The 18,767-nt window shown below is 38.7% G+C and overlaps 1 protein-coding gene across 1 annotated transcript in view; it reads left to right on the top strand.

Annotated features, from left to right (window-relative positions):
- LOC135715434 (protein dissatisfaction-like) overlaps nt 1–18,767 on the top strand; it is an 86,433-nt gene that overhangs the window by 32,499 nt on the left and 35,167 nt on the right. The window contains exons 2-3 of the mRNA XM_065238712.1: nt 5,325–5,405; nt 10,939–11,100. Coding sequence (XP_065094784.1) covers nt 5,325–5,405; nt 10,939–11,100 — 243 coding nt within the window. The remainder of the gene's footprint in view (nt 1–5,324; nt 5,406–10,938; nt 11,101–18,767) is intronic.

The following is an 18,767-nucleotide window of genomic DNA, read 5'->3' as shown; positions in this document are numbered from 1 at the left end:
TGTCGAGAAGCTTTTATTCGACTTATATGAGTTGTAACAGAGTTCATACCGATAATTTTTTTGATTATTCAGCGTTTATTAGAGCTTTCTGAAAACAGTGATTGATTCTCATGTGAAGTAAGGTTTAATTAGACATTATTATACATTTAATTAAACGATTATTCAACTGTGGGAAAATGAACCCGAAAATAAGAGGGACGGAGACAGGGAAGGGTGTGTTTCTTAAGTGTAATTGTATCCATTATTTCTGACGTGACTCGCACCACACAGATATTAGAAAATTTATTAAATACTTATACATGTCGTTGTATGGGATTCGAACCATGTACCTTCCGATCACCAGCCGCTTGCCTTGTCATCTGAGCTATCCTAGAACTCATCATATGGACAACTCAATAATCAATAAAAGCTTGCATGAAAATAAATACCTATCAGCACTCCCGATCGCAACTCTAGCTTCTTCAAGGCCATGTGGGAATGATTAATTCATTCATCGTTGTTTAACATGAGACCAATGTTTCCTCTTCACCACTCCAATCCCAAGGAAGGAATGCTCGATTATTTTTTGAACAAGATAAATGCATTCATTATCGTGAGTCATGTGATCGATGATTACTATTTAAATTAATTAGATGTAGAACACAAATAAAAAAAAGGGTTAAGCTTGGGATTGAACTCATGACCTTCTAATTAGAAAGCGGAAACGGGAACCACGTCTCTACTGATTTCGCCTTGTTGTTAGACTGAATCAGTGTTGTCGAATAATGAATCTAATACGTCGTTTATAAAGCATTTACAAATCATGTGATTACAACATGGACGCATAGTGGTATAATAGCTATTATGCTGACTGTATTCACCTTTATTCAGCAATATTGTAAAGTAATGCAATGAAATCTAATAATGGAGCTGAACAACATTTATTGAACGTCTAATAAAGCATGTTATTAAATCAATTGAAAACAGTCGAATTAAAGTGTCAATGTACGTACAAATTACACTTATTCAGTTTGTTATTAGATCAAACTTCTGGCGTTGAATTGGGAAGATATTTAATACTTTTACAGCTTTTAATAAGTAAATTAATCAGATCAAAGCAAACAGTGGAATAAATGTGCATCTATCGATCTCAATGAGCTTTTTCAGCACAAAATTCGATCACTCTTTTTATTCAGCATTATACACTGTTATATATTCAATATATATGCTTATTTGTGACTCTAAATTGTTTGTTGGGTGGTATAAGAGCTATTTTGCTGAGTGTATTCACCTTTATACAGCAATATTGTAAAGCAATGCAATGAAATCTAATAATGGAGCTAGAAAACATTTATAAGATGTTTAATAAAACATTTTATTCAATCAATTGAAAAGAGTCGAATTAAAGTGACAATGTATGTGCAAATTACACTTATTCAGTTTGTTTTTAGATCAAACTTTTGGTGCTGAATCAGGAAGACAGTCAACGTTTATAAAGCTTATAATAAGTAAATTTATCATATCAGAGCAAACAGTGGAATGAAGGCATATCTATCGATCTCAATGAGGTTTTTTCAGCACATAATTCGACATCCTGTTTTATTCAACATTGTACACTGTTATACAGCATTTATTCAATGTGTATGCTTATTTGTGACTTTGAATTGTTTGTTGGGATGCGTTGAATCATTTTTCGATCGTACTGTTTCACAAATTAAATCGGATTACACCGTAAGGCTTTTCAAATTGAATTTGTTATTACAGATTAAATCGTATATAATGTCAAATCTACTCGTTTAAAAAGAAATTTAAATTTGCACGTATATGGCCTCCACTTTTGTAGGTATAGGCCCTTTTTTGAATTTTATACGATTTGTTTGTTTGTATATCACAGAAACTTTAAAACTACGTGCATTCTGGTTATCTGGGCTCTCACTTATATCAATGAAAGTGAAGTTACAGATTTCAGAGTTTCCCATCTTCTCGAGTGGGTATGTTCGGATGAGTTATTCAAAAACATTTACCAACCGTCCTCAAATTTTTCACAGTTGCTTGGAACCCCAAATGGAACCAAAAAAATATTGTTCTGAAAAAATTATCATGATGGGCCACCCTAGTATACAAAAATGTATGATCCTCCTCCACTGTAGATATTTTCTTTTTCATTAAGGTTTTTTACGCTTTTGTAGTAAGCGTTTTGGTGACTCTTAACTTAGTGTTCTAGATACACTTCCCCAGTTATTGATTGAGAGCTTTCTATGACAACCTATGCATGAATTTGTACATTGTATGGCAAGCACAATGATACTCTATGCCTAGGGAAGTCAAAAAAAATCCTACCCGAAAGATTTGCTCGACCAGATCGGGATTCGAACCCGCCTCTTCCGACTTGATAATACCGTACCTTTACTGACTAGGCTATCTAAGACCACTGTAGATGTTGTTCCTCCGGTCTCCTGCCGGAATGTCTAGGATCTATGGTTGCCCAGAATGACTTGTAAGGTGCGATTAAGTTGGAAGTTCTTTACGAAATGGAGTACCGTAAAACGGGGTATCTTTGATAATGCGGGGGTCTTTGATAGTAAAATATAATGATTACATTTACTCTCTGCACTTATTCCGAATTTGAAACATTGGTTCCATATTGTAGCGTGTAGTCTGCGTTACACATTTTTCAAACATACTAAAAACCAATTTTATTGTTTTTCGCCTGTTTGAAAAAGCACTCAAACCATCATTTATGACATGCATAGCATAGCATAAACCAGGTTGCACAATTTCGTAGGTGGTACGAGCTCCAAACTGTTGTTAAGAAGGAGACCCACCTTCATCCGTTGCTGTTAGATAGTAATTTGTGATTAATTACTACCTCTTAGATAAAGGATGTGTCTCCCTCCAACAGACCAGAGCTGTCCTGGCCACGTCCTTGCATCTGGTGGGGAAAAGGGGGGAAAGTTAGTCCGACACTTACTTAAGAGAGATGCAGAGAACTCTACGACCCCTCGTAAGTGTCACGGGAGGGGTGGATTTTTGTTAGTAGGGAGGGTAAGCCAAAGGATACGCCCAGCCGGCGTTGCTGGCAATCGTTATATCAAGCATTTAATAAAAAGAAGCTGTAAGTAGTTTATCTGTCCGTTGTTGCTGTCCATTACCTAAACATATTATTCAAAACAGTCTTCAGATTTTGGAATTAAGAAACGTTATCAGCTCGATCCTGTTGCTCCTTTGCGCCTGAAAATGTTTGTTGATCCTAAACTTATGCACAATTCATTCTGATCGATAGGAGGTTCTCATGTGTAAAAGGTTATTACTAGTATGTGGAATAGTAGATTAAAATGAAGATTCGCCCTTGGCCTAACTCCCACTAACTGGCAGTGGCATTATGGATAAAATCTGCCTGCAATCATTTCTCATGAATGTAAGAAGCTTGAACCCGGGAGTTAGAAGGTGACAGCTCTACCGCAGCTACAATAGCCCATTTCAAGAACGGCAAGTACAATCATACTCTATGCCCAGGTAAGTCGAGAAATGTTTCTACCCGAAAAATTCCTAGACCGGGGCGGGAATCGAACCCAGCCACCCATGGTCTTGCTTTGTAGCTATGCCTTTACCGACTGAGCTAAGGGTATATATATCCGTGTTCCGGGCGGAAAATTCACTCTGTGATCTTTGCGCACAACATGTGAGATAGATGGGCTGGAAGTCCTTGGCTGCCCGACCGGAGAATCCCTGATTTGAGTCGTTCCCCCATTCACGATTTATCAATTCAAGTAATCACACCTCACCTTCAAAAGTTTCACAACAGAGGGTAGCCCACCGGACCGGAAGCTTTACCCCTGACTTTTGAAAGAACCAGTTCATGCTCATCCACCCGAAAAGGCCTGTTGAGCTTCAATGCAGATTCCTCTACCGGTATTTGGATTTCAACCAGAGAGGTGGACGACGCTGCCTTTTGTCGTCGAAAACGTTTGTCATAGCCTGAAATCGCAGATAGCGAGGCAAAGTCAGCGCCAACTACTTCAATGTAGTCCTGCAGCAGGATCTGGGTCGGCGTAGTGCAATACCTCGATTCTTTCTCTTTCACCTGAGGGCGTTGATCCTCCCCCAGAGATCAGCCGCTGATTTGGCGATCTTATTTACCGCTAAATCATTCCGATTTTCAAATAAAATAAATTTGTAAGTGACTAACTAAGGCTGAATGCCCGATAATAGTTTATCAAATTCCCAAGTTTGGTGCTGATTTCCTAGGAAAAATTTATTTATTTAAAATATTTTGTAGGATTTACAATATTTTAATGCGAAATGCTTACTGAAGAGCAATGTACCAAGCTCCTGATTGTAGCAGTAATTGACTTGACATGCATTACAGCTGCATAATGCATCACCCAGAGTTTGATGAAAAATAAGAAACTGATGCGTATTGATGCTTATGTAAGCATTTCAATGTGAACTGGAGAGGACATCCAAAAGATTTTTAATAAACCTTATATAACAGAGGCATCAATGTGATTAAATTACATGAGTTGTATTATTCACATGACGGTGGTATCGTTACGTTTTTCATCTAGATATAGAGCAAATATTATTCATCTTAGAATTATAATAATAGGTTTTGAAAAATAAAAGTTGAACAAAATCCTGTGGATAGAAGACGACAGCGTTGTTCAACCGTTCAACGCTAAAAAGCAACAAAGCAAGAAAAGATCAACAATCCCTTTTCTCACTTTTTCGCTTTAACGCTTCCTGCATTTGCCATTTTCCACCCTCCTATACCCTTTTGGGTGCTAATGCCTCTATTTCGACCATGGGAAAACATTTCCCTGCTGCGTGCTGCGCTAGCGGAAACTGTACCAAAAATAATGAGGGAAAAAACTGTATCAGTTCGAAAACCCACCGACGGCGAAGGATTACATTCGCAGAATTCACGTACTAACACAGCAACAACGCGCCCGGCGGAGAAAAGGGTCTGCTCAGTGTCGAGTAGTCAAGAAAGCTCGACCGGCTGACAGCCGCCTCATATACAATAGGTTCATGTTTAAGTGATGGAAAAATTACCCACTGTTGAGGATGTGTACATTTTTAATTGAAAGGGGTTGTCAGATCTAAATAAGTGCTTTATTTTTGTTTAATTTTTCTCCAGCGTCGCAAAGGGAAACAAAAATAGCCAAGAGGGAGGTATTCGAAACCAAATTAGCAGAGATTAGGTCCTAAATATCCAGACAAAATCTGAAAGGCTTCAAACCAGAGATAATAGATTATTTTTTAAACATTCGATCACATTATGTTTGTAGATACAGACAATTCGTTAATTCGCTTTCTTTCTATCTCTTTTATCTATTATTGAGGTGACAGATTACTTGACATCCCATGCAAGGTATGCGGTGATCGTAGCTCAGGAAAGCACTATGGCATCTACAGCTGTGACGGTAAGAGATTAAACAAATCATGATTAAGATGTATGGCTAAAGCTGGTGACACAATTAACTTTAAGGTGGAAACAATGACATGAACTCATTACCGTAGTGAGGGAGGCAGCCAACATTTGAGAAATTATGATGCACATACTGAAAAATTACAGCTTTTTAAATCTTTTTCGAAAAAAAAAATCACCATTTTATATCCTTTTGTCCGGTACTGCAGTTCCATATTATTTCTAAGAAGGATATGAATTTTTTGACCGCATTCCAACGGGAACTTTCTAAGGAAATGCTGAGGAAAATCCCATAAAAATATTATATGTAATTATTCCACTTCCATGGCAATTTTGCTTCATACTTCCATGGGGATTTTGAGAAAAATTTTCAATGAAATTTAAAAAATAAATCCATTATAATTATGGTTACAATTCAAAGGAAATTCTTGAAATAATTATAACTCCAAAGAAAATCTGATGAGTATTCAAAAGTAATTCTAAGAAGAATTCCAAGTGAGTTCTGATAATAATTCAAAGGGAATCTGAATCTAAACAAAATTTTAAAGGAATGCTAAGGCGAACTCCGCTTCTGATGATTGTTCCAAGTTATTGTTTGAAATTTCTTGGAAAACTATTTACCATTTCCTGAAAGACCATTGGCCAGAATGAACCATTCCCTCGAAAACTGTTTCCCGGAATGTATTATTTCCCAGAAATTCCTAATCTCGGAATTATTTTTAAATTTAACGATTTTCTTAACGTATGACACGTAAATATTTGTCAGAATCACCTACCTATAGAGACTCGAATAAAATTCATTGATTTTAATCAAGATCAATAGGTATGCAATATTTTACCTCTTCCGGCTATCTTGAAAGCTATAATAATGATGCTGATTATAAAATTTAATACGGCGAGGTATAAGAGCGAAAATTTAAAACACTTCTTTTTTCGAGCTACTGTGAAGTGCCAACATTTCACGTGGATAATTTTGGATAATATGTATTGTAACATTTTATAAATTTTAATTTTTATAGTCAATTATGATTTTTTTAATTAACCATTTTACGTTGTTTTTCCTTTTAATTCTACTACTATTGTATCACTTTTACTTCCACTAGTTCACTTTCACTATTTACTTTCACTATCACTTTAAAAAATAAATTCTTCAGTGTTTAGTCTTTTCCATGATTAGACACTGAAGAAGCTTGCAAGTAGTAAACGAAATAAGTATCTGATATAGTTTTGTTTTAAGTGATAGTGAAAGTAAATAGTGAAAGTGAATTAGTGAAAGTGAAACTGATACAATAGAAGTACAATTAAAAGGAAAAATAACGTAATAAGGCAAACAATTATTCTGAGCGGCGTGGTGCAGTGGTAAGCGTGACTGCCTCTCACTCCAAAGGGCCGTTGGGATTTTCTGAGGCATAACATCTCTGATCGGGAAGTAAAGCCCCGGTCCATGAGTTGATGGGTCGATAGGTAGGTTCCAGGTGTGGGAGCTGCCTCCTTGGCGTCGATAGCATTGATACTCAGTAAGGAAAACAAGATCGACGGAAAACAACAGTTATTGTATAATTAGTGCTCATCAATCAATTTAGATTTTATTTAAACTGCGCGAAATTATTGGAGTTTCAACCTTTCCAACTTAACGGTTGCGGGCCAGCAGTGGAGAAAGTTGAATGTTTTCAATATTTTTAAATATCAATATAAGAGCGATATAGGTGCAAGAATCAAAAAGGCTAGCTCTGCTTTTGCAAGTTTACAAAACATATGGAGATTAGGGTGCATCATTAAAAAAAACTGATGAATTTCTGACAGACCACCCTCCAGTTCGATATATTCAAAAATTTCAACATTTGGACAAAGTAGACAAGTAGAAGCAAAGTCAGAGCGATATAAGTGATTTTTAAAATTCTTCTATAGTTATTACAGTACAAATTTCAAATTATTGGCTTTTTTTAATGAAGCACACTAATGGAAATTTAACCAGATAAGTCAACGCACCGAACTAAAAAAAAAAAAGGCCAGACTGAACACTTAAAACCAGGCAATAGACAGCACACTACACCTAGAATACCAATTGGAAAAATTCAAACGTGAAATCTGTGTTGCTTTATACGCCAGCGAGATGTGGTGTATGTCAGCAGAGAACACTAAAAAACTGCAGGTTTTCTTCAACCGATGCCTGCAGTATATAATTTTTATCTGGTGGCCTCACAACTGGATCTCAAATGCTGAACTCAATCCTCGATGTCATAAGAAGCTGAAATCAACAGAAATTCGAGAACTTGAAAAGGAGATGGGGGTGAGTCGGCCACACACGACGAAGAAGCGGAATCGAAATCTGCAAGCAAGTGCTGGATTGGAACCCGGCCGTAAATAGCAGCAGAGGTGGACCCAGGGTGGTGGAGCCCCAAAAAGTTAATAACGTTTGTTTGGTTGTCTTTATTAAAGAGATTTTCAGCCATAGGCTGGTTCACAAACGAAGTCTGTCTTGGGACCAGGTCAAATAGAAAGCGAGCAGCCACCCAAGGATGGACATCTTTCACGTTAGTTCTATGCACAACTACCCTAGCCCCACACTTGTTGTTAAACGGTTGAGGCAATGTTTATGTGACTTATTTCAGTTTCAATCAAGTTACTGTAACTTTCTGTCATAGCTTTGGGCTGCTTGGGTAGTGGTGTGTAGGTTACATGAGTGAGTGTGACTGTGCTTGAAATTATGGTAACTTTTCGGTACGTATATTTAATAAATTTTTTTTTTGTATCTATTTATGGGTGATAAGTCAAAATTTACCAAGTCTTTCAGTCAATATATAAAAAAAAACATTAAGAATATTTAATGTAATATGTTTATTGAAGGTTTCACTCCCATGCAAAATTTTGAAATCTGCTTCATTATGATGGGTTTCAAGATAGCTGTGTGAGGCCAACTAATTTAGGCTTTTCTTCTTTGATTTTTTTCCGTCGATCTTTTTTCCGTTCTGAGCACCAATGCTACCGACGCCAGGGAGGCAGCTTTTCCACACCTGAACCTATCCACCCATCAACTCATGAACCGGGGACCAACATGTTATGCCTCAGAACATACCGGCGGCGCCGACTGGGATTGAACCCAGGCCTGCTGTGGTGAGAGGTAATCACACTTACCACTACATCACCAGCACCGCTATAATTTAGGCTAATAATTTAATAATAATTTTCTACTAACTTTCATAACTGCAATGCAATGTTTTGCGTGTATCTGAATTATTACACACTGTGTTACTTGGATTTGTCATTCTCCGTAACATGGTCTGTTAGAAGTAGTAAAAATAACGTATTATCAAGAATTTAACATCTGTTATTAGGGTTATATCATATTTCAAACACACCCTGTTGCGAAATAGCTCAATAGGGTAAATCCTAAAAAGGGTAGAAACTGAAAAATGCGTCATCTGGATAACACAAATGGATATTTTTGATTTCTAGTTTATAATTGTCAAAAACTGCTTTTCTTCGAAATTTATTTATGGGCCCAATATTAGACACTTAGGCTGAAATAAGGGACATTAACCCTATTAGCCCAATTCCTTATACAAAACTTATCCTTAGCCCTTAAATCATTTTAAATTCTACTACCTGCTCAAGACTAACACAAAACGAAAATCTATTAAAAATACGTATAATTTTGTTGCTGTTAATTGTAACTAACTTTGTTAAAATGTTGTGTTAAATGTTAATTCTAACAAATTATGTGGCAATTTTTCCTCCTTTCAGCACAGAGCACTTAAAACAAGATTATATCAACAGTTGTTATTTATAACAGAACTTGATACAATCGTGATATAATATTGTTATTACGTTCTGGTCGAATTCATCATTGTCGAAACTCACTAAAGATAAAAACAAAATTAAACCAACTTATATTTGAAACATCTATGTACTCTGCATTAGTAGTAGCGTTAAGCAATTTACAACTTTTGAGGCGATTTATATGTGCAGGAGAAATCAGCTATTGTTTTCTGCAAACCTAATTTTTATGTTTTCATTAATTTTATCTTATAGAAAAATCTTCTAGTTCCAACCATTGTATGAGCTAGTGGTGACTGCTGAAACCACCATCATCATTATCACCACAAGAGGTCCAAACAAGCTGAGAATTCAAAGATAATAAAGGGTGTCCACGATGAAATTGCCACACTATGAAATTGCTCTAACTTTTTAACCGTTGGGTAGAATTTAATGAAAATTTGGGTGGATTTAGTTCATAGTGCATTATTTACATCCTGCAAGTTTTAAAGTCCTGTGATCAAAACTCGCGGAAATGGAGTCGAAAGAACAGCTCGTGCGTGATAAAATCTTGCGCATTCATCACGAGAACAAGGATCTCTCGCATCGTTCCATCGCTAAAACGTTGGGAATCGCGAATTCCACGGTGTCGCGAGTGATTAAGCGGTTCGAGGAACGGTTGACCACCGATCGGAAGCCCAGAAGTGAAGGAAAAAATATTCCGTACAACACCAAAAATCACAACCGCGTAGTTGGGGCCTTCAATCGAAATCCGAACGCCTCCGTTAGGGATGTGGCTAAGAAGCTGCACCTAAGCCGAAGTTTTGTCCAGAAGGCCAAAACTAAGGCTGGGCTTCGAACGTTCAAGGTACAAAAGGCCCCTAATCGCGACGAGAAGCAGAACAAGTCCGCCAAAACCCGTGCCAGGAAGTTGTACCTCAACATGCTGACGAAAGTTGAATGCTGCATCATGGACGACGAAACATATGTGAAGGCCGACTTCAAACAGATCCCCGGCAACCTGTTTTTCACGGCCAAGGATAAGTTCAGCGTTCCGGAGCATGTCCGCACTCAGAAGATGTCCAAATTTGCGAAGAAATTCCTAGTTTGGCAAGCCATCTGCACGTGCGGGAAGCGGAGTGCACCTTTCGTGACCCAGGACACGATGAACGGACAGGTGTACATAAAAGAGTGCCTCCAGAAGCGGCTGCTTCCTCTCCTGAAGGCCCACAACGTCCCAACAATCTTCTGGCCGGATTTGGCCTCATGCCACTACTCCAAGGACGTGCTGAAGTGGTATGCGGACAATAAGGTCAATTTCGTGCCGAAAATGTTCAACCCTCCCAACACTCCGGAGCTCCGCCCCATCGAGAAGTACTGGGCGATTATGAAGCAGCACCTTCTTAAACGACCTAAGGTAGTGAAGACAGTCGAGGAACTGAAGAAAGTATGGGTTTACATGCAAAAAACGGTTGATTCACAGGTTGTGCAGAATCTTATGGCCGGGGTTAAGGCCAAGGTGCGGGCATTTGCGTATGGACTGTAAATAAAATACGAGTAAAATGGTAAAATGAAGTTTAATAGTTATTTCTCAATCCCTGAAAATTTGATGGCAATCGGATCAAAACTCGAATTTTGCGAATCAATTTTGTGTGTGGCAATTTCATCGTGGACACCCTTTACTTACTAACTTGTTGAGCGATCCAGTTGCCTGAATACCAGTTTTTTCCTAATGTCTCACCAGTTCTGTATTTTTGTCTCTCTTTCCACAGGCTGCTCTGGTTTCTTCAAACGCAGCATCCATCGTAATCGAGTATACACCTGCAAGGCAGCCGGTGAACTGAAGGGTCGGTGTCCTGTAGACAAAACCCATCGCAATCAGTGTCGAGCTTGTCGGTTATCCAAGTGCTTCCAGTCGGCGATGAATAAAGACGGTAAGAGATCAAAATTAATACATAGACACATACAATCCAGCTTTTGCCTGAGGTTAACCTTCGGGTGGATTGTAAAATATTTACCAACCATTTACTCACCCAAAAGCGTGTTCACGGTTAATGCGCTCTCATTAAGACAGAGTGTCGCGATTTTGAATACTAATCAATCCTTGGCTGCGGTTCTACGGAAGCCGAGATGTGCAAACGAAATCACATTATGGCAAGCAAACACAGCTGACGAAGCTTCCACCGTGTCTGGGAAAACCTTCTCAATTCCAGCGATTTCACAGTTCATTTTCACTTTGGCGATTACATGCACAGTTGAAATATTTCTACAAACAATCTCAAATGAAGCGTTAACTTACTTTCTTTCGCAGAGAACCGTTCCAGAAGCGAGTCAAAACCACTGCTTTTGATCTTTGAGCTACGGTTCTCCGAAATGCTTGGGTAGTCAATTTGCACCCTCGGCTTTGCTCGCATTGTGCTGCACCCAACTCCCACTCGCACTCGAAACCGGGGCTGGGAAAGAACATAATTCACAACTAAGCCATCGGCAGCTGCTTCTAGCAGAGCGAAACGTCTTTCGTTTTCCCCACCGCAGACTAGGAAAGCAAGGGAGCAAACGGGGAGTGCGTGCAATGCGTGAGTTGAAAAATGACAAACCGCCCGAAAAGAGGCTTTCGTCAGAAACCAAAAATTTGAGTTCAATAATCCCCTTTTAACGCTATTTTCACTCTCGTTGTACTTTTTCGCTTTTTCGCTTCTAAGACGCTTGATGTCACACAACGGGAAAGTTTTATCCTCTTGGCTGTTGGAGGTTGATCGTTTGGTGATGGAATGAATAAAAAATGACTACAAAAAATTAAACGTTTGGGAAGACCGTTGGCTAAGAATACCGATTACTCGCGTCACTTTTCAATAGGTACTATCCAAAATGATCATTCTTTTCAGTGACTTTCCACTACCATGCTAACACATTTCGTGCTATTTAAGAAGGTATTACCTAGCACCCAAAACTAAAATCGCAACATGAACAGATCTGTAATGTGGTCGCCGGAAGATTTTTAAAATAATTTAGATATTTTTATGTTAGCTTATTATTTCGGACAAAGATGTTATAGGAAACATATACAGATAATGTAATACATCCAACCTTACATTGGATGTAAGAGAAATTTATTTTGCGTGTATAGATTGAACCTATTGAAAAGTGATGCGATAATGGTTCTGCCAGTCTGAAGACGTCAGGTAATGACTGTAATCATCAACATAAATCGGCATTTTCTTTGTTTAAAGTATTGTAAGCATTTATCAAATTGGAAAAAAAATCATTATGCGTTCTGAGGCAATTTTTTGCATTTTTTAGGTCATTTTGGCGTTACAAGTTGGCCCGGAGTCTATTATACTATTTTGTCGTTTTGAGACTACATGACTCTTTTTGTATTTTCACATCATTTTCGCACATTCAAAGCCACAGTTCTTTGCATATTTAAGAGGCCATCTTAGAGAAGAGCGCATGTTATTGAAAACTGAGTGAAGTTGGAATTTTACTTTTCACTTTTTCTGCTTTGATGTTGATCCATCCCTATCACAAAGTTTGAATTGATACAATACCCAGTGAATAAAGGCGTATATATTTTTTTTCCTCTGTTCGGGACTTAACACCACTGCGACCAGTAATTTGATCTATTGTAGTATATCCCGTGTCCTTAGTTTAGTGCATGTCGTATTACTCCATCACTATTGAGAAATTATGAAGTATTCGTTTTTTACAGTTGTCATTCTTGCATTTATCGCAAGGATCCGACTCTAATTGAAAGGTCCCGCTATTTATACCCTTCGGAGTGTTGATACACCCTCCAAAGGCGCGAACCTTTGTGAGTCAAAATTGGATTCCTTAGCAACAAAATTTAGGAATGACACCGCATGCATCAGAACCCTAGTCTTAACCACTTCAAACTAAGGAACAACGAATGGAAGATTAGGAATCACATAGATGAAGACTAACTAACTCAATTTTTCCTTGTTTCAAGATCATCCTCGGTGGACAAAGCCGAGTCTTGTCCCTGTCAACAAGGCATAAAAAGTAACAAGGACTGTTCCCCTAGTTTGAAGAAGTCAGGACTAGGAATCGGTGATAGATCTTACATCCCGTAACGTACCACGAAAAGGCGATCTACCCACGATACGGGGCAGACGTTAACGCAGACGTTATTTACCTTGCTCTCGAGTTTCTAACATGATATATTTCCTAAAAGTAAATTTTTATAAAATTAGCCAGAAAAGTTTTACAAACTGAGGTCCCCCAGTTGATTCCATTTCACAAATTTCACACAAATTCCGGGATGGAATGTGTCAAAATTCCGGGGGTTCAAGTATCCCCAAACAGAGGTTTATTATTTTACCGTTATATAACAATATTAAGCGTGTTAAGGTATGGAAAATCATTTACATTCATTTCGTGCATTCATTTACCATTTACCATTTACCATTTACCTCTAACTATTGTCATTAACAGAATTCTGTAAAATGATGCATGAAGATTTTATAGGCTTTACTATTATCTACAACTTTTATCAGTAGCTCAAAACTGTATCGCATATGCATGACGAACCAGAACGGGATGTACTTGTTATTGTTTTTCAAAAAATGTATTTTACATTCTCTGTAAAAAAAAATGGTGGGTTCTATTTGCCTTGGTTCATCACGCATAAGTGATACAGATTTGAGTTCCTGACATAAGTTGTAGCTAATATTAAAACCTACAAAATCTTAATACATCATACGGAATTTTGTTAATGTAAAAAGGTAGAGGTAAATGAATGAGTGTGTCTTATCCTTGAGGGATCAAGTCAAGTCAGGGGGAATTGAGTTTTCAGCTTCAAATCTAACTGAACAAAAGATCAATAGAAACAGCACCAATTCAATGATTGATCTTACTTATTAAACGCCTGTTGTTTCGTTTGTTGGTTATGGTTGTCAGTCTTCCCCAAGCAATTGGCGCCGACCCTGAAAGGATAGCCCCGAGCTAGTCGGTTCAGCTTTTCGCTTTGAGCTGTGAAAACTTGATGCTTTTCAATAGAATATCCAAGAGGTTATTAAAAATTGTATGCTGGCTAAAAAAAAGAACGTTCTATCGTTGGTAATTTTTTTTTTGAGACACCGTGAAACTGACGCAAATATCGGTATAACATTGCCTTCCGTCTCTAAAGGGTTATACGGTCAAAATTTGGTCAATATCAACTTGACGTATTTCTTTCAATTTTGCATTTAAAAAACCTGAACACCCCTCATTTTGAAGGTGTGTGTGTGTAAAATGTTGCTCCTATTTTGATTTTGGAATTCACTCTTCAGTTGTCAAAATGCCGTCCAAGCAAGAAGAGCAGCGTATCAAAATTTTACTCGCGCATCGCGAAAATCCGAGCTACTCGCACGCAAAGTTGGCAAAATCGCTAAAAGTTGCCAAATCAACCGTTACAAATGTAATTAAAGTGTTTGGGGAACGTTTGTCGACAGCCAGGAAGTCTGGATCGGGGGGAAATCGAAAACCGGAAGCCGCTGAGACGACAAAGAGAGTTGCCGGTAGTTTCAAGCGAAACCCTAACCTCTCTCTCCAAGATGCCGCAAATAAGCTGGGTGTATCGTCTACAACCGTGCATCGAGCCAAAAAACGAGCCGGACTATCGACTTACAAGAAGGTAGTGACTCCAAATCGCGATGATAAACAAAATACGACGGCCAAAGCGCGATCCCGGAGGCTGTACACGACGATTCTGACGAAGTTTGACTGCGTGGTAATGGACGACGAAACCTACGTCAAAGCCGACTACAAGCAGCTTCCGGGACAGGAGTTTTATACGGCAAAAGGAAGGGGAAAGGTAGCAGATGTTTTCAAGCACATGAAACTGTCAAAGTTCGCAAAGAAATATCTGGTTTGGCAAGCCATCTGTACCTGTGGCTTGAAAAGCAGCATTTTCATAGCTTCCGGGACTGTCAACCAAGAAATTTACGTTAAAGAGTGTTTGAATAAACGTCTGCTGCCTTTCCTGAAGAAACACGGTTGTTCCGTGCTGTTTTGGCCGGATTTGGCATCTTGCCATTACGGTAAAAAGGCCATGGAGTGGTACGCCGCCAACAACGTGCAGGTGGTTCCCAAGGACAAGAACCCTCCCAACACGCCAGAGCTCCGCCCAATTGAGAAATACTGGGCTATTGTCAAGCGGAACCTAAAGAAGACCAAAAAAACTGCTAAGGGCGAGCAGCAGTTCAAGGCAAACTGGCTTTCTGCGGCGAAGAAGGTGGACAAGGTGGCTGTACAAAATCTGATGGCAGGGGTCAAGCGTAAGGCCCGGCAATTCGGATTTGGAAAAGCGGAAGCCTAACTGAATATTTTTCCTGAATTTTATACTAATTGAACTTGAAAAAGAAATTTAATTTGATTTTTTAAATAAACGATTTCACCGATTTACACGCGTTTTCCCTTGACCAAATTTTGACCGTATCACCCTTTAGACGAGGCATTTTGGCAACTTTCCCGAAAAAATCCCTTGTGGATTTCGAGAAAACATGGAGCGGAGGGATCAAGCGTGTCCAGTTTTCCCTAAGGAGTAGTGTTGCAAAATCTCGACCATACACGGCGATATTGTCGAATCAGCTTTCGTCACTTACTCGAGCTAAAATGATCTTCAATGGTAACCATGCCAATTGTCGAACATGTGCAATTTTTTTTATAAACTTGTAACGGAATGAAATGAATTAATCAAAATAAATCCATGGAGTCATCAAAGCGAAAGGGCTGAAAATCTCCTTAATAAAGATAAAAAAAATTAAAACGAACAAGCATCTACGTCCTTAACTGATCTATTAGACTTTTCTTGTTCTAAAGACTGGAACACGCAAAAATTGGTCCACAAAAAATCGTTTCTTTCAGTCAAAATTCATATCACAAAAATCTTCTTATTATTGTTTTGGTAGTTCAATTCATATAGGGGAATTTACGTATTCTCGGCAACCTAAGCAGCGACCTTCTTTCTATAGCCTTTTTCTCTAAGGAACGCACACATATGCAGTATTGGTTTGTTTACAATCTTTTGCTGCCAGCTGCTCTAACAATTTCAGTCGAAAGAATTGTCAAAAACTGTTTTGAAACGCTTTTACAAAGCTCCAATCTTCTCTAGTGAGAGCGAGTATTGTCGGCAACAAGTTTTTCTTCGGCAACCGTTCCATTTGAACTGCATGTAAATCTGCTGTTCTATTATCGGCAACTCGAAATCAGCTACAATTTGTAGTGCGTGTGTTGCATTTCAAGAAAACCTTGCTAGATTGCTTTTTCTCAGTGGTAAAAATATAGTCAAATTGAAGCTGAAAGCATAAAGAATCGTTTGCATGCATTCAGCGAAGTGTTTTCGTAAGAAAATCCAGTGAAAATAGTGTTTCAATTTGTGTTGCCGAACATAGTCTGTCATGCCGAAGCCGTCATTTCCCCTATTTAAAGGAAAAAATGTTCGTTTATTCTTTTGGTTTGCCAAATCCGAACGGCCGTGCCTTCCGCTTAACCCCTTCCATTAAATTTTACACAGTGGTCTCATCGACCTTATTCTCCACCGAACGAAATTCTTTAAACTGCTGTTCGTTTTCCATGAATTTATTAGTTTTTTTTTAGATTCCGTTTGACCAAGGCCCGATACCGTTCGATAGGGCGGAGTTCTGGGCTGTTGGGAGGGTTGTGGTCTTTGGGTACCACAACCACGTTGTTCGCATCGTACCACTCGATTGCCTTTTTCCCATAGTGGCAGCTCGCCAAGTCCGGCCAGAACAGCACAGATCTATTATGTTCCTTTAGGAATGGTAGCAGCCGCTTTTCCAGGAACTCCTGGACGTAGATCTCTTGATTGATGGTTCCCGTAGTAATGAAAATGCCGCTTTTTAGACCACACGTGCATATGGCCTGCCAGACGAGATATGTTTTCGGGAACTTCGATAGTTTGATGGTTTCGAAAATTTCAGCCTCCTTCCGGTATAAAACTCCTGTCCCGGAAGCTGCTTGAAATCCGCCTTCACATAAGTTTCGTCGTCCATGACGACACAGTCGAACTTTGTGAGCAGATTCGTTTACAGCTTTCAGGACCACTGCTTTGCCGACGTGTTTTGTTTGTAATCTCGGTTCGCCACCTTCACTTTCGTAAACGTCGACAACTCGGCTCGTTTCTTGGCCGCTGCACAGTAGTATGGGAGACATTGAGCTTGCCAGCGACGTCCCACATGGAGAGGTTAGGATTCCGCTTATATTTAACCACCACCTTCTTCGTCGTTGCTGCCACGTCCGAATTACGATTGCCACCGCTTCCAGGCTTCCTGGCGATCGACAGACGCTCCCCGAACACTTTTAAAACGTTTGTCACGGTCGATTTGACCACATCCATCAATTTTGCCAACTTGGGGTGAGAGAACGTCTCATGTTGCGCGAGCAAAATATTGACACGCTGCTCCTCTTGCTCAACTTCCAAATGCAGCTGTTGTGGTTAATGCAGTCACCGGGCGGTCCCTTGTTTCAGCGTGAGAGTATTCGTGAACGAGAAGAATATATAGGATACATGTCAGTCGAATTGTCAGACGATACAAATGTCAAATGTAGAATTGCTTTGTCATTATCTGGTGAATCGAGTGCAACATTATATATTATTACGTAAATATTATACTACAGTAAATTAGTACCTTTTTTTGATTTATATTCTTGTTTCTAGACTGGATAAGAGAAAATTGAATTCTTTATTTGTTACATTCATTGGTACATTGTGTAAGGAGACTAAATGTAAGAAAACATGAATTTATATTGTTGCTATCCTAACCTTAAATAAATTTACAGCTTTGAGCTATCTTGATCGGGAACACAGACGAGTTGCTTTGAAGACCTCCGAAATAATTTCAACAGCAGCATTTCAGGTTTTTATGCATTTTTAACAGAAATACACTGGAGTCGCTTTTTACGCGGGTGATACGTCCCGCGTAAAAAAAAACCGCGTAAATTCCGGAATCCACGTAAAAAAACCGCGTAAATTCAGTAATCCACGTAAAAAAAATCGCGTAAAAAACCACGTAAAAAATGTGTAAAAAAACCGCGTGAAAATCGACACCAGTATATAACAATAAACCGCCGTAGCAAACCAGCAAAATGGACAGGTAAGGGAAATTTTCTTCTACCCGATTGTGTTTTAGGTTTGCGAATGTAAGTTTTGGTTCGCGAGAAAATGGCCTTTGTAAGGTTTGTTTACAAAATGAAGTTGAGGCCTTTCCAATAGTTGGTCTTGAATTTCTCCATATCCTAACGGTCCCTTCAATATCGAGATATGGAGAGTGAACTGCAATGTGGAAAAGAATGCTCGCAATTACACCAGGTGAATCTTTGTCATTGACGAAAAAATGAATGAGATTTAACAAAGGAGAGTCTTTTTTTCCAGTGGCGATGTCAAACATAATTTTCAATATCCCGTGAAATCTTTCAATGACAATGACCAATTTCAGCACTGATACGGACATACATGGATTTTAAAATTTTGATCTCATAAACACCCCTAATATCGTGATTTTGCCCTTATTTACTAACATAAATGCGATTAAAAAAATATAAAACACATGTAAAATCTCGATAATGGCCATATTAATGAAAA

This window comes from Ochlerotatus camptorhynchus, unplaced genomic scaffold (genome assembly GCF_037179485.1).
Source record: "Ochlerotatus camptorhynchus isolate MF236.1 unplaced genomic scaffold, CSIRO-AGI_Acam_v1.1 ptg000904l, whole genome shotgun sequence".
In the NCBI taxonomy this organism is placed as follows: Eukaryota; Metazoa; Arthropoda; class Insecta; order Diptera; family Culicidae; genus Ochlerotatus; species Ochlerotatus camptorhynchus.
Note: the sequence above shows the minus strand (reverse complement) of the source record. Positions and strands in the feature narration are given on the sequence as shown.